Source organism: Ailuropoda melanoleuca, chromosome 4, assembly GCF_002007445.2.
Source record: "Ailuropoda melanoleuca isolate Jingjing chromosome 4, ASM200744v2, whole genome shotgun sequence".
Classification (NCBI taxonomy): Eukaryota; Metazoa; Chordata; class Mammalia; order Carnivora; family Ursidae; genus Ailuropoda; species Ailuropoda melanoleuca.
Window position 1 is genome coordinate 59,114,169 of NC_048221.1, and position 15,953 is coordinate 59,130,121.

The window sequence follows — 15,953 nt, forward strand, 5'->3', positions numbered from 1 at the left end:
TCTTCCTCTCCCACTCCCCCTGCTTGTGTTCCCTCTCTCGCTGGCTGTCTCTCGGTCACATAAATAAATAAAATCTTAAAAAAAAAAAAAAAAGAGTTGCACACTTCACTGACTGAGCTAGCCAGGCACCCCACCAAAACAGTTTTCTTAAGCATTAGTCCTATCTTTTCATAGTTCCATGTCTCAAAGTCATTCAAATGAAACAATGCACAATAGGATTATCTGTAATAATTATGAACATTTATTAAGTACCAAGAGTATACTGCAATGGTTGCTATGTAAAAACACAATTAACAACATAGTGTCCCTGCCATTGAGCTTACGATCTAAAATGAAATACAACAAGAATGCTATAAGCCTACCTCAAAATTTCCTTAACTTAGAAATGGCCATTTTGGCAAGTAAGTGAGGCAAGATGGCCTATCATTTTAGGTACAATGTTAATAAGGCTTTGAACACGGTCCAAAGAATGTTTTACTTGCACCCAGACATTTCCCCCAATTATATTAGGCTTGGTAACAAAAAGAGTTACTAAGAAATTGGGTAAGAACAATAAACTATTTCAAACTGCCTTGTAGGACTTTAAACAGACAAATGCTTACTAGCCTGAGTTTTTCCACAGCCAGAGAAAACCCCATAAAGAATATTATGAACTCAACCAAGCCCGTCTTCTATCTCACTCGTGAGTTTTCGACTTCCTCCTCCTTTCCCACAGGTAAGGGCGCCAATGACGCCCCCGTCAGGGAAGAAGTACTGTATCTAGACAAAATATCCTGAAGTTGCAGAGGGTACCAAATCGAACTTCCAGGAAATACTAATTCCTATTTTAAAAGAGAAGTAAGCAAAGACAGCACTGGGACATCTGGCTGCAGGAGGGGCCTGGCTATGGAAGATAAGTAAACAAAGCAGCTGAGCTCAGGTCATGGACCTCCAAAGAGATTAAGACTATGTCCCTTATTTCCGGTGTAGGGGGATTTGACAATTTAGTGTCAAGATCCCAAACTGCAAAGCCTGTACTATTTTGCCTATATCCATAGTATAATATTTAATAAATACTTCCACAATTTTACTTGCTGCTCACGTATTAGCTGACAAAGGCACACTGAAGGGATTCTGATTCTTACTGTCAAATGCAAAGACTGTTTTAAACGTCTGGGCACATACAGTCTTAAAACTATATATTGATTATTTTCAATCACTGGTAATTCTTTGAATTCTAAAAGAACACTAAAAAGTAATTGGTTATAAGTTACCTGAAAACTGAAATAGAATGTACTCTGTAAAGTGCATGCACAAACTTTTAAAAAATACATGCATACAAATATTTTAATGGCTAGTGGTAGCATCCTGAGATTTTTTTTTTTTTTTAATGGCAAAACAACATTTCGGCAATTTTCTTTTAAAAACAGGTAATTTCCTCCTTAAAAGTCCATCTTGGAACGTTCTTTTAAATGATAACACAGCAGCAGCAACATTTTTAAAAATGTTCACAAAATTTACTTTGCATACAAGTTTATCGAGAAAGAATGGTCCAGAAACTTCAGGATAAACTTTCTAGAAACACTTTTTATAAAGTAGAATAATCCACTACTTTTGACCTAAAACTGACATTTAAACATCCTCCTTCCAATTTAAAAGTGTCATTTTTACCTCCTCCTTATAGTAAATAAAATCCAATTACAACATTTGAAACGAAAAACTTGAAACACCTATCAATATCATTCTTCTAACAAGATGACAAAAATTAATTTCAACGTGTTTCCCAAAAAAAGGAGAGAAAAATAAAAAACCAAATATCACCATAGCTGTGGCAGAGGAATTTGGGTTTACAAATCTCAGTCAATGCACTTATTTTTGGTATTGCATGAGATAGCTAGAATTCCTGAATAATGTATGTGTTTTTCTAAGGCAAGGCAAGTTTGATTACGTATAAAGCATAGACATTAGCATGGTTATAAAGGCAGTAAGACCTATACATATACATTCACTTGTTTTAAGTGATACATTCCAAGCTACATAAAATTTAGTTCCGTGTCCTACTCTAAGACTACATCTTTGACCTTAAGCTTAGAAGCATAATTGCTGTAATACGTTAAAAAATACTTCATTTTTTCCAATATTGTAAAGCATACTGAATTTTCAAATGCTTAGCATAAATTTTTTTGCACAAAATTTAAAAAGGCATACTATTAGCTAGCTATAACTACTGCGTTAATTGTAGTAAGGAAGAAGTTCACAAGAACAAAATATAAAACTAAGCATAATTATTGCATTTAACAAAAAAATTGAAATCAAGTAGTTCTGAATGCACTTGTTTCTTGTCTTAGTAATGTGTATAATTCATTTTATAGCTACTAGCTACTAGTTTGATAAACATACTCAGATTCTATAACATTTGTGTTTTTTTTTGGCTGGTTATTTTTCTTCCTTCTATCCTCCCCAACAGCAGTTGGAATTATTTTTCTTTCAAATACAAAGTAAAATAATATTTCTATTTTTTTATCTGACTTATCCGAAAGCTGACTCCCTACTTTCATTTTTAAAAGTTAAATTAATTTTTTTGGACCTTAATTAAAATCTAACATCTAAACCATGTGTTTTTTGCTGTTAAGTATAATCTACATTTTGACAAATTGATAAGGGTTATTAACAAAAGCAAATCTTGATTTCATCTGTGTTTTAAATACGATATACACAAGTTTTTTTTCTTTTTTGATGAGAAGGAGGAGATGAAGAAAACCATTCATATAGGCCCTCTTCACTCTCAACTATTTTGAGATACTGCTTTAAATAGGGTGGATCAAGTCAAGTAAGGTCGGTAATCTCTTTTCTTTGCATAGAAGAGAAAAAACAAATAAAGGAAGTTATTTCCTTCCTAAGGTCTCAGCTAGTTTCTTAAGTCTTTTCTTCAGCTCCAACGGAAATTTCTCATAGCACTTCTTACAGACAGGCTTCATGTCAAACTCCACAAATTTATTCCTAAAGACAGAAACAATAATAAATTAGTAGAAATGTATCTGACACAGATATATAAATAATGTGAGGTAATTTTACTGAAGTAAATGAAGACACTATATGATGACACAGATATTCACAGCAAAAAAGTGTAATTCTAATCTTGACTTTTGTCATTGTGGTAGATGTAAGAAATGACAGTATCACTTGAAAAAAATTGTCCTTACAAATTGATCTTTTACATCTACTGCATAATACAGAATGTACGTTACACTTCAGTCTGTGCTATGTATACAGGAAACCTAATGTCAATATAATTTACGTAAGTAAAGTCAATCACACGTTAAAGTGCCATGAGAACACGTTAAAGACAGTGACTTAAAGCCCAGAGTTGTATTTCTATAATTTGCATGACCTTCTCTTTGTGGAAAGCATATTAGTCTTCATCAATATTTTAAATTAGGTAGCTATGAAGTTTCATCTTTCCTTACATAAAATGGTTTATCTCCTACCTCCAACAACAACAAAAAATCATTTTCAAAGAAATCTTAAATTGTAATGGGTTATTCTGGTTAGTTGTCTGACAGAAAGGTTGGTAGGGGAGATTTAAGAAAGTTTTTAATCACCCTTAAGAAAGAGAAATGAAACAGATTGCCTGTGGGTCCATTTTGTGAATGGTCAACTGTATGGAGAACTCAATTATTTTTTTTAAATCTAGAGCAATACACATTATCAGTTTATTTGTAAAACAGTTCTGGAGAGGCCAGGTTTTTAGACCGCTTCCTAACTATCTGTTATGAATTTCTAACTGGTAATTACAATTCCTTATAACTGTTGAAATCTAGGGTCCTAAACTGTGAACTGAGGAAATACACAACCTTATAACTTGTACATTTTCCTAACTTGTTTTTAGGTGGCATTTCTGGAACAAGTCTAGTGGTACACTATTATCTATGGCAAATGATTAAATCAGGTGATACAACTTTAAAGAACAAAGTTAATTCTTAATCATATATTTAATAAAATGAAAACTCTTTTATTTTCAAGCATTACATGGAAGTTATTCCCTAGCTGTTTTTCACAGAGATCTTAATGCTGACAGAAATTCAAATGATGTTATTTTTCCACTGACAGTTTGATTTAAATAGTACTCCCGAGTTACAATTTTCTCCCAAAGACTTCTAGCATGGAAACTATTAAAACTGCCATATTTTAGATGAAGGAAATAAATTATCATTGCTTTCAGAGATACTGTTAAGCAAACTTTAATGGTTTTAATTTTATATTTGAATTTTAATTCCTCTTTATGGAAGGAAACATGAAAACTGGAACAATAAAACTTTTGGAGTTCCGAACACAATCATGCTAGTAATTCAACAGAATTTCAAAGATTGAACTATTTCCCATAAAAATCAGGAATAAAGTAGGGTTTGAGAACATCAAGAAAACGAATTCATGAACAGCAGCAATGAGCACTCTCTGGGAGTGCATATGGACACCAAAGACAGATCTCTTATTATGTACAGTAGATGGTCTTTGGTTAGATACAAAACATGCTAAAAGGATTTAATACAGAGCTTAGAACACGTGACACTTGGAATTTATCAAATAAATCACCTTAGGCAAAGAAACAAAAAACCAGGATTTTAGAAGCTGTAATTAGCAGAGAAGAATACTTTTAAAATTTTCCCAGTATATATTAAATAGAGATTGGAATTCTTCCCTTTGAATCCATTTTATAAAAAAAGAAATCTATACCACATTGTGATATAAAGAAAGAGATGAGGGAGTCGACAGATTAAAGGAAATAAGTGAAGTACAGCTGGTATTAGGTGGGGATTTTATTAATGTAAGCTTTAATCATTTTAATAATTAGGCAAAAGAACCAGCTCTACACGGGACAAGTGCTTGCATTTCAATCTCTGACAGCTACAAATACATGCCAAAAGGAATCAAAAAAGCAGAAGACCAAAACAGAACAAAACATACTCTAAAGGACTAACCAAAGAAGAAAGCAGTGAAAATGATGATAGAAGGGACAGAAAAGTTTACAAACAGACTGGCTTTTTCTTTTTCTGCTTGTCCTTATCCTTTGCTTCTCTCTCCCGTTTGGCAAGTCGCCTCTTAAATTCTTCTGGCATTTTTTCATAACAGTGTTTGCAGACTGGTTTTAGATCAATTTCAACAAATTTATCCCTTTGAGCAGGACAAAGAATAGAAGAAAGAACATAAAACAATTAAAGGAAGAACCTTTACTTTTGGAAGGCCTAGACAGAAAGAATAAGGAATCAATTCTGTTTTTTAAAACTCCGTATCTTATAAAATGTTACCCCAACGTTTTCAGTCTTAGGATTCACAATGGACTAAACTGTAGACTTACTTGAGCGTTAATTTAGTGTTGCAGGTAGAACAGGCAAAACAGTTCACACACCAGGCCTTATTAAGAGCAGACACCACTAGAGGAAGAGGAAAGACATCGGGTCACACACATTGGTATGAAAAGTGGTGGAGCTGACACTTTCAACTCAAACAGAGCTAAGGTGGCTTCCATGACACTTGGAAGAGGTTCTCAAGAGGTTTTCTTGCAAAAGAATCACATGACTAAAAATCTCACTGCCATTAATGTTTACCGAGTCAATCAAATTAATTAATTAATTAATTAATTAAAGGCTCTTTCTTCACATTACTAAAAAAATTGAGCACTCATGTCTTCCATGACTGTAGGCTGGTTTCACCTTAGGGAAGATTACCACTGGCTTTTTCAATCTTTATTTATAGTTAAAATTTTTCTTCTTTCCTTTGAGTATCCTTATGAGGCATATAAATGGTACATACCATGTCTTCCCACCAAAGCCTGTCTTCTCACTCCCGTAGATGATGGGGTGTATATTTAAAATGCACTGTGTTGCTCAGATGAGCTTTTCTGGCACAGGGCCTGCCTACGAGCACACTTGCTGCTACCTTTCCGTGTCTACTGCCACTGGCCCAACAAAGAAATATGGACTAGATAAGAAATTTAAAAAATCCAGACATCAACTTATTTGCCTGTAGAAGAAGTCTTCCAAAGCTGACGAAATGCGAGCTTCCTTTGACAGCTTCCCTCGCCTAACAACTACCTCACATAGGAGGGAGTGAAGTTTTATTTTCTATGGCGCTGAAGACTGCTCTACTGAACTACTCCTTTTGCAAGCTGCATCACGGGTAGTGTTTTGCAAAGTATTTCCTGAGTTGGGTTCTCTGGCGAGAACCATGAAGCATGCCGAAAACAGCAATGTTTAAACTTTGCCAAGAAGTTTCTAGCAGAATTGTGCTAGCAATTATTAGCAAACACAGCTGCTTCCTTTCTGTCCCAGTTAATCAGCCCTGCCTAATTACCACAATACAAGCCTGGTAAGCCTAGAAATGTCCACAGAAAACTGCCAGGTTTTAGCATCTGCAGGGTTAAAGCGACTCTCGCTGACTACCATGGCAGATTAAGCTATTCCTAATAAACACTGCCCTACAGCTTCCAAGTTATATAATTCCAGGGGACGGAAATAGAAACAGATCTCAAGGTTGGCCATGAACATTCCCACAATATCTACAGTAACAACTCTGTGGCACTGCCCTAAAGTATTATCATAAAGGAGTAACAAATCCATCTCTTAGGATATTATCATCTCTGCTATGGATTACTGGAGAAATATGCCAAAGGAAAAAAAAAGTAACTGATAATATCATATTCCAAACAATAGCAGTCATTGACCTCTTCAAATTGTCACATTACCCAAGTGTTATTGTGTCAAAATGATGCCATATAAAATCCCTACTGATACTTACCATCCCCTTCTATAACACGGTTGCAATGGAAACAAACATCACCAAATAGCTGAAAGTGAAAAAAAAAGTGGTAAAAATTCAAGATGTGTTAGAACTAAATTTTAGAACACCAAACATTTAATATAATTTCAGTTCTTTCTATCACTTAAATAGCTGGATACCAAGATCCAGAATTTACCATTCATCACTAGAGAAAATTAGTAAAGTTCAGAGACTAGTTTTTACAATGAAAACAATTTATTTTTCATCACTATCAAAAACCAAAAAAGGCTTTGGAAATGTTCCAGATTTAAGGAAGCTAAAGGAAAATGACAACCCTAGATAGGGTCCAGCACTGGAGTGGAAAAAATGATACAACGACATCACTGGTACAAGTGACAAAATTGGTCTAAAGTATTATATCAATATTGGTTAACTACGGTTATGTAAGAGCACTCCATATTCTTGGGAATATAAATTGAAATATTTAGGGGTAAAGGACCATGATGAATATCATCAAATGCTTCAGAAAAAATAAGTGCATATACATGAATACATACATTTGTATATAAAGATATGTGCATTTATTAAGTGTATGTTTTTATAGAAAGGCACATTCAAAGGATGAAAAGGTACGTAGGTATTTTTGATATTTTTATTTTACAACCTTTCTGTGAGTCTGAAATTATTTCCCAAATAAGAAGTTAAAAAGAGATCTCTATAGTCCAGTGTACACTTTTCAAGAGATTTCCTTGTAGCTAAAATATTAAACTTGAATTCATCGAAGTGTATGTAGTATCCAATGAGTACAATCAATACCTGGTTATAGTGGGTTTCACAATATGCCAGGCCCTTCCTTTCATAATGGCGATGTCCAAGAAATGGCTTTTCACACTTGGCACAAACAAAATGCTGAAAAAAATTGCTAGAGGTCATTTTTGAGTTGCCGTGTTTTATTCATTTAATGAAGTAAAACTAACCCTAACTCTAACCCTCAGAGAAGATAAAGATACATAGAAGTTGGAGGTAGTTACTTCATTTGGCCAGGGCTACTTAATTCAGGTGTCCTGAGCTTCTGACAGGTGACTTTACACGGCCTATTTGGGGCGCCTGGGTGGCTCAGTCGTTAAGCGTCTGCCTTCGGCTCAGGGCGTGATCCCAGGACCCTGGGATCAAGCCCCGTGTTGGGCTCCCTGCTCAGCGGGAAGCCTGCTTCTCCCTCTCCCACTCCCCCTGCTTGTGTTCCCTCTCTCGCTGTGTCTGTCTCTCTCTCTGTCAAATAAACAAATCTTAAAAAAAAAAAAAAAAAAAAAAGACATGGCCTATTTAAACAACACAGAATGAGAAAAGAGGTCAACATGTTAGTAGCATTTATAAGGGAGGGGCTGCTGCTGGATATGGTCCATGACACTTCCAGCTTCAAGGATTTAAGAACAAAAGAGCACATCCTGTATCATAACAGAGAGATCACAAAAGCAGAGTATATTCTATATTCTTAATTTTCCACAAAGTCATCTGTCTTTAGAATCTCCTACTCTTGCCAGCACATCTGGATGAAAAGTACTGGTTACCCCTCCACCATTGATGACTCACCTCCACGTGCCATTGCTTGCCCATGGCATTCACCACACGCCCTTCAATGGGCCGTCGACAAGCACCGCAGATGGGGACCCCCATTTTATCATGGCATGGCAGGCAGTACAGCTCTCCTTTCAGCTCCCGGGCATCAGCAGTCAGCTCCTTCCTGTCCACGAGAAAGATACCCAACTGAATACCACTACCGGGAGAGAAAAAACAGGCAACCAATGGGGCCAAAACACTTTTTAGCAGGTTTTTGAAGCTCTCACTATAACAGTCCCTGTAACCTTCTTTATTCCCCTCTTATAGTTGCTCACAGTAATCTAAATTAATAGGCTTGAGTGGGTTTCAGATTCCTATCAAAACATCTGGGGCGCCTGGGTGGCACAGTCGTTAGGTGTCTGCCTTCGGCTCAGGGTGTGATCCCGGCATTCTGGGGTCGAGCCCCACATCAGGCTCCTCCGCTGGGAGCCTGCTTCTTCCTCTCCCACTCCCCCTGCTTGTGTTCCCTCTCTCGCTGGCTGTCTCTCTGTCAAATAAATGAATAAAATCTTAAAAAACAAAAAACAAAACAAAACAAAAATCAATATCATACCATAATGATAAAATGTACAAATAAGTCAGATCACACTGATCACATTTATCACTTCTTTGTCTATTATCACATTACAATCCCTTTGTCTTCCTTAAAAAGCTAGAAGAGAATCATCACAGTGCCCAGGACAGACTCGGTAATATTATCTTTCCAAAATAACTGAGGTCTAAAGTTAGAGACTAGTTCCATTTACTAACAATTAAATTGTCACAAGCTATTAAGAGTTATAGGTTAATAGAAAATAAACAAATGAAATGCCCAGAACTTTTCTCCCCCAAATGCTTAAGTTCAGTATTATTTTCAGTCTCCTGCATCAATAAACATTTAGCCAGAGGTGGCCCCAATTAGCCAAATGGACTTGTTTACATTTCATCTGTTTTAAGTAATTCTTTAAAAGTGCTAATGACAAATGAACAGAGAAAAATTCCACAGAGTGGAATAGGCAGGAAGATGAGATAAGATACAAAGTGATAATCACAAAAAGATGAGGTGGCTGTACTTACAGCACAAAGCTGTCTTCTTGATCTTTAGCTTACCTCTCTTCACCCCACAATAATGCTGCATGTACGTTCAGACTGATTAATGTAACTTGCTCCATTAAATTCTGATTTAGCAAATTTAGAAAACCACAGTCTGATAATTTATCATGAGTTTCTGAAGGAAAAAAATTCCCTTTAGAAGTAAATAAAGCAAAATAAAATAATGTAGTTCAAGATATTTTAAGATAACACCCTAATAATTACAACTAAAAATTAACATGTACAAACAGAAGGCTTTAAAAAAAATTTTTTTTTGATCCTGTATTGAAAAAAGTGATCAAAAACAGTTTTGGGGACAACTGAGGATATTTTACCGTTGACTGAATATTTAGAGGTGCGTGTATATGTACATGTGTACGCACATGTATGCCGCACACACTCAAAAATGGCAAAATGGGAAGTAATGAAACTCGACAATGGGTATTCTATTATTCTCTTGACTTCTAACAGGTTTTAGATTTTCTAGGTTACAAAAGTTGGAGAAAAACAATCTGGTGTGCTGGAGTAACAGAAATATAGAAAAATGTGATATTTTATTTTATTTCCACTATCTGTACAATCAAAAAGGAGGAGATGGCAATACCCGCAGTTGGCACAGTTGAAATGGTCTGGATGGTAAGGGTCATTCTTGAATATCAGCGGCTGCTCATCGATGATGGCATGACATTTCTGGCAGATATATTTTCCAAGGCCTCTGGCTTTCTCACGATTATGACAGGGGCGACACAGATGTCTAAACAGAGCCAAAACATTTTTAGAAACTTCAATGGAAAATCTGAGGTTCTTTCTAATAATTAAAAGAAATATGCTTCTCATATCTCTGAAGAGAAGTTAAAGAAATAATTTTTTTAAAAAAATCAGTCCTGGCTTAACAGAGCAGAATCAAGCCACTACTTTTTACATGAAAATGTATTTATTCCAACCCACGTAACCCGACTGCTCTTTATGAAACTCCATCTTAAGTACCTATCCCCGTCCTGTCGGCCCAGGGACATGTGCTGCTGCACGGCAATTCTAAGGTCCTCTTCTAACACATACCCGCTGAGCCAATACACTACAGTCTTGAGTCCCCTGTACCTTCAACTCAGTGCCCTAGAGAACCGCCTCACAGTCCCAGGGGAAAACAGGCATAACCTTGTAGCAGTTACTTTTCCACCCACACCTGACAAGGATAGAAAACTCCTACCTCCCAGCATTCTTGACAAACCCAATATCTGCCAGAACTTCCTGGCAGAGGTCACAGCGGAAGCACTCAGGATGCCAGCTGTTATTCATGGCTTTGATCACTCGGCCAATGATGAATTCACCTGTGGGAAAGTAACACACAAAGGATGTGCATCCCATTGCTAAAAGGAGTAAGGCAAAAGACGAGGAAAAAAATACACTTAAACCGTTCTCCACAACTAGGGACTTTCTATGTATGTGTTGACCACAGTAAGCACTGCATTAGGAAGAAACTCTGTTTCATCTGAGTCCTTGGTTTTGATTCTGTAGTCATATTTTCAGGTTGTCTTATCACATCTCTGAATGCGGTTTTCCTTTTCCCAATGATATACTGGGCTCTCTTGAATGCCTTTTGTTTATTTCTGATCATCGCTGACATAGAAAATTGAAATCCACAGCACATTTTCTTGAAACCTATACTCAGTTTCTTCTTTCACTGAACTTTAGAACATTTTACTCAGTTTTTCCAATCTCTGGAGACCCTCTAGTAGAAGTGTTAGCAACCAGTGAGGTGGCTAAAATGTAAGCAAGGTAAACACTTGTGGGACACACAGCAATCCTTACGCATCTGAAGCACCCCCTGCCATGTCTTCCCTGTCTCTCTCCTGGAAACCCCAAAAGTGAGTAGTAAAGGCTGAATTAACAGGGCACAAGAACATTCCAAAAGATCATCTGATACAAGTCTTAATCAGTCCCCAAACAACTTTACAGTAGATGTCCTTAAAAATCATTTCTCACTGGGTTTTGATACTCCTCCAGCTTGTTACATACTGATGATAAGGAAAAGCACCAATAAGTTACCTGGATGCTATTTATAACGAGCACCAAACACCATTTTCACCACTGACATAATTTTGAGACTCACTTTTTACTTTGCCATTCAGCAGTAAAACTTACCACACTGATGACAGCAAGGAGCAAAGAGCATCTGGAAGTCGTGTTCACAGTACTTCCTTCCTTCAAACTGAAATAGAAAGTACCATCAACTTGTACAGATGAAACAATGAGAGGATGAATATAATTATCCTGTGGAAACATATAGGAAAGGTGTTTTTGAACTAAGAGCTCTGCCCTAATTATAATTCTACTGAGATTTTTAAAAGCCGATGTACTTTTGTACCTTCCCTAAAGATACACCACACAACTGAGGCGAGACCTGGTACTATGGCACCGGCGTACAGTGACCTCCTTCGACCAGTGCTAACTCTTCTCTGGCTTGCAGACTCACCTTGAAGAGTCTAACGAGAGCTGCAGACTCCCCTCCCCAGAAAATAGGCGTATGCAAACAAACCCCATCCCACTTTTTTTTAGGTTGATACCTGAAATGTTGTATCATAAGCTTAAATATTCCCAAAGAGTAGTTATGCTAGTATATTTTAGATTTACACGTTTCAAAATGAGGCCAAAACCCATTAAAAAACATGTATTCTATTTTAACAGTTGGAAAAATTTATATCCTCCACTTTTCTCCTTCAGCTATTTCCGGTTCATTTCCCCCAAAGTTTTATCCTGGTGTGATATTTTTTCCTAAACTCTATACTAAAGTCTTTAACAGATCACCCTAGCATACTTCTTGGCAATTAAAATGTATGTAATGAAACTTTAAAATCTGTTTCACTTTCTGAAGCCATAAGGCTCCAAAACATTCTTTTTCTTCTGGATTAAGTTATCATTACAATGATTATTAATACACAATGGTCAAAACATGAACATGTCAAAATGTCAAATTTTATTTTCCACTATTTGTTTACTTGAGAAGCCTACCTTAATGAGAGAAGCAAGGCTCCTCTTCCTCTCACAATTATTCCATGTATCCATGGATTAATATGATTTACCATTGGAAGAGTCAGGGTTCAACATTAATTTCTATTTTGGGGGCTGTTCTCACTCTTTTCACATGTCATGAGAATTATATTACGTCTCCGTTTGAATCTTTGAGCTCCTTGCAAGTTGTATGTCAAATACATCCCATAATGTTTGACTATCAAAATCCATTTTTATTTCTTTATTTTTAACGACTTTATTTGTCAGAGAGAGAGAGTGAGTGAGCATGCACGAGCAGGGGGAGCGGCAGGCAGAGGGAGAAGCAGGCTCCCTGCTGAGCAAGGAGCCTGACTCAGGACTGATCCCAGGACCCTGGGATCACGACCTGAGCCTAAGACAGATGCTTAACTGACTGAGCCACCCAGGCGTCCCTCGAAATCCATTTTTAATGATATATCAGTAGTCAACTTGATTTGCTCAATCGTAGAAATTAGCTGCAGTTTTGCTCAATTTATTGAACATTATCAACTATACCTTAATTGGCAGACCAGTCAAAGCAGATTTATTTTGTGCCAGAAAAAGACTTATTTCATTTTGAAATTCAAACGAGTAAATTCTAATACATTTAATAAATCTGTTTTTAAAAGTTACAAACAGATGTTAATACACTGATATGCTACATTAACCCAGTCCTATCATAATGCACTGTGTGTAGCCCCAAGCAGAAGTTATTTATGAAGCAGATATGTTCCTTTATTGGATGTATATTACGTATATATAGAAATCTGATGTTTAGCTTTTAGCAGTTATTAAAAAAAATTAAAGACTCTGAACCAATCCATTGATTTAGTTGGAAATGATAAATTGTTTACCACCCACCCCAGTTTTAATCAGTGCTGAAAGACCAGGCTCAGAACTGTGTGTGTCAACTGGTCACTTATATTTAATAGTAAAAGACTGGTTAATGACAACAATGCATCACTAATGAACTGTTGAACGCTACAGCAAAAACTAATGATGTACTATACGCCGGCTAACTGAACATAAAAAAAAATGCATCACAACATCTTCAGAAGGAAAGGAGAATGTTTTGTGCACTATTTGTGTTTATGCACACACACGGCAGTTTTATTATAGTTTTTAAAATCAGTACTTTTTAATGGAAACAACTTGACCAAAAAGTCTGTCACAGAATTTGGAGATCCATTAAAACAGTTTAATAAAAAAAGAAAAACCCTCAACTTTTAGTTTATATTTAATGAAAGAGAAAGACATACATTGTTTAAAACAAAAACAAAATTAGTCCAGCAGTTAGCATATATTACTGTATTTGCTAGCAGAAGGTAGAAAAAATTAGGATTGGTTGTAATTTGAGTCTTTTTTTTTTAAAGATTTATTATTTATTTAGAGAGAGAGCAAGCGCGCGCGCAGGGGAGGGGCAAAGGGAAAGGGAGAGGAAGAGAATCCCAAGCAGACTCCCCGCTGAGCACAGAGCCCAAAACAAAATGGGGCTCAAACCCACAACCCTGAGGATCACGACCTAAGCCGAAACCGAGAGTTGGATGCTTAACTGACCGAGCCACCCAGGCACCCCTCGAATAAGTCTTTTAAGACATAATTCAAATAGGCAGCATAGTGTAGCAGTTAAGAACACTGACAGTGGATCCAAAAGGCCTGAGTGACTTTGGTCAAGTTGTTTAATCTGTCACTGCCTTGTGAGAGTCACAAGCCTCTTCTGCCTGTTTGTTCTGGCTTTTTTTTTTTTTTTTAAGATTTTATTTATTTGACAGAACTAGAGACAGCCAGTGAGAGAGGGAACACAGCAGGGGGAGTGGGAGAGGAAGAAGCAGGCTTCCAGCGGAGGAGCCTGACGTGGGGCTCGATCCCAGAACTCCAGGATCACGTCCTGAGCCAAAGGCAGACGCTTAACGACTGAGCCACCCAGGCACCCCTTGTTTGTTCTGGCTCTTAACGTATACTCATGATGTTCATAATTTCTTACCACTGCTCTCTTCGCTTTGTTCTCACAGGACTCTCCCTTTAAAAGGATGAGTCCTGTGGTCTAAATATACAATTGGAATACCATTTAGCCATAAAAAAGAAGGAAATCCTGCTATTTGCAACAACATGGACAGACCTGCAGGGCTTTATGCTAAAAGAATTAAGTCAGGCAGAGAAAGACAGATACTGTGCGATCTCATTTATGTGTGGAATCTAAAAATGCCAAACTCACAGAAACACAGAGTAGACTGCTAGTTACTGGGGCCTGGAGGGATAGTGGAAATGGGGAGATGTTAGTCAAAGGGTATAAACTTCCAGTTATAAAATGAGTAAGTTCTGGAGATCTAATGTATAGTTATGGTTAATAATACTGTATGGTATCAGCAGACTTGAAGTCTGCTAAGAGAGTAGATCTTAAATGTTCTCAACACACACACACACACACGATAATTACATGAGGTGACGGATGTGCTGACTAACCTTACTGTGGTTATCATTTCACAATATACACATATATCAAATCATCACGTTGTATACCTTAAACTTGTACAATGTTGTCTGTTGATCATATTTCAACAAAACTGAAGAAAAAGGATGAGTCCTTTTGAAACTAGGGATTAAAAAGGCGAAGTCTTAAAAGAAAGTTGTCATGATTACTCCCCACATTTCTAAATCTGCCACAAATCTAAATACAGAACATCCAAAAACAGTTCCTAAAGCCAAGCTTCATTCTTAACAAGAAAATATATAAGGCAGGGAAAGCACGGAAGCCTTATGGGTTTGAGGACGCCTGACTAATGTCTTTTGATTAGTGTCCTGGAGCAATTAATCATAGTAAGATTTGAGATTTCTTTCTCTTGTCAAGCGGGAGAAGTAAGAGCTACTGTGAATACAAATATATTATCAGACTAATCAACTTTTGGAAAAAGAATCCAGGAATTTAGTTCCCTGAAACCAAAATATAAGGATCCAGAAATGGATTCCCTTGAAACCATTCATACTGCAAACCCCTTGCATACTCTGGGTGTGCTTACTCCATATAAGGACTAATGCAAGAGAGAATTTCCTTTGCTAGAATGAGCCTGCCTCCTTTTCACAGTAGAAATGCTCAAATACAGTTATGGCTTGATTTCCAAGGCTAGGAGAAAGGCCAAAAGTTGATCCAAAGTAAAACTCTGGGATGAAAATGAAGTAAAATCAGAAATCATAAATTTGGAAAACCAAACTTTCAGAAATACTGCCTTTCTAAGGTAACTGCATGTTATAACCCCAAACTGGTTTAAAAATCACCATCAGCCTATAAGAAATATTAATGCTCCAGACAGTGTTAAAACAGAATGTCTAAGAACCCCGGTTGTTGCCACCTGCAAGGAACAGGGATTGTTCCGTATGGGGGAGGATGAACTCCAACCAAAATAGCTCTGCTTTGAACTGTTTTAAGTTTTGAGCTCCGTGAAGATTCTCTTTGCAGGGAGGGGGGTGGGGGAGGAGGAGGTAGG

General features: G+C 36.9%; 1 protein-coding gene across 4 annotated transcripts in view; it reads right to left on the reverse strand.

Annotated features, from left to right (window-relative positions):
- Window positions 1-218: 218 nt before the first annotated feature.
- Window positions 219-15,953, reverse strand: part of LIMS1 (LIM zinc finger domain containing 1) — an 87,317-nt gene continuing 71,582 nt past the window's right edge. For 3 of the 4 annotated variants that reach the window (XM_034658909.1, XM_034658908.1, XM_034658907.1), the window contains exons 3-10: window positions 11,587-11,653; window positions 10,652-10,772; window positions 10,049-10,198; window positions 8,347-8,497; window positions 7,573-7,665; window positions 6,775-6,823; window positions 5,336-5,411; window positions 219-2,979 (exon numbers count right to left, since the gene is read on the reverse strand). In XM_034658909.1, the coding sequence (XP_034514800.1) occupies window positions 2,865-2,979; window positions 5,336-5,411; window positions 6,775-6,823; window positions 7,573-7,665; window positions 8,347-8,497; window positions 10,049-10,198; window positions 10,652-10,772; window positions 11,587-11,653 (822 nt within the window). In that variant the 3' untranslated portion in view covers window positions 219-2,864. Of the gene's footprint in view, window positions 2,980-4,778; window positions 5,152-5,335; window positions 5,412-6,774; window positions 6,824-7,572; window positions 7,666-8,346; window positions 8,498-10,048; window positions 10,199-10,651; window positions 10,773-11,586; window positions 11,654-15,953 lie in introns of those variants that run through there. The other variant, XM_034658910.1, reaches the window with a different exon arrangement.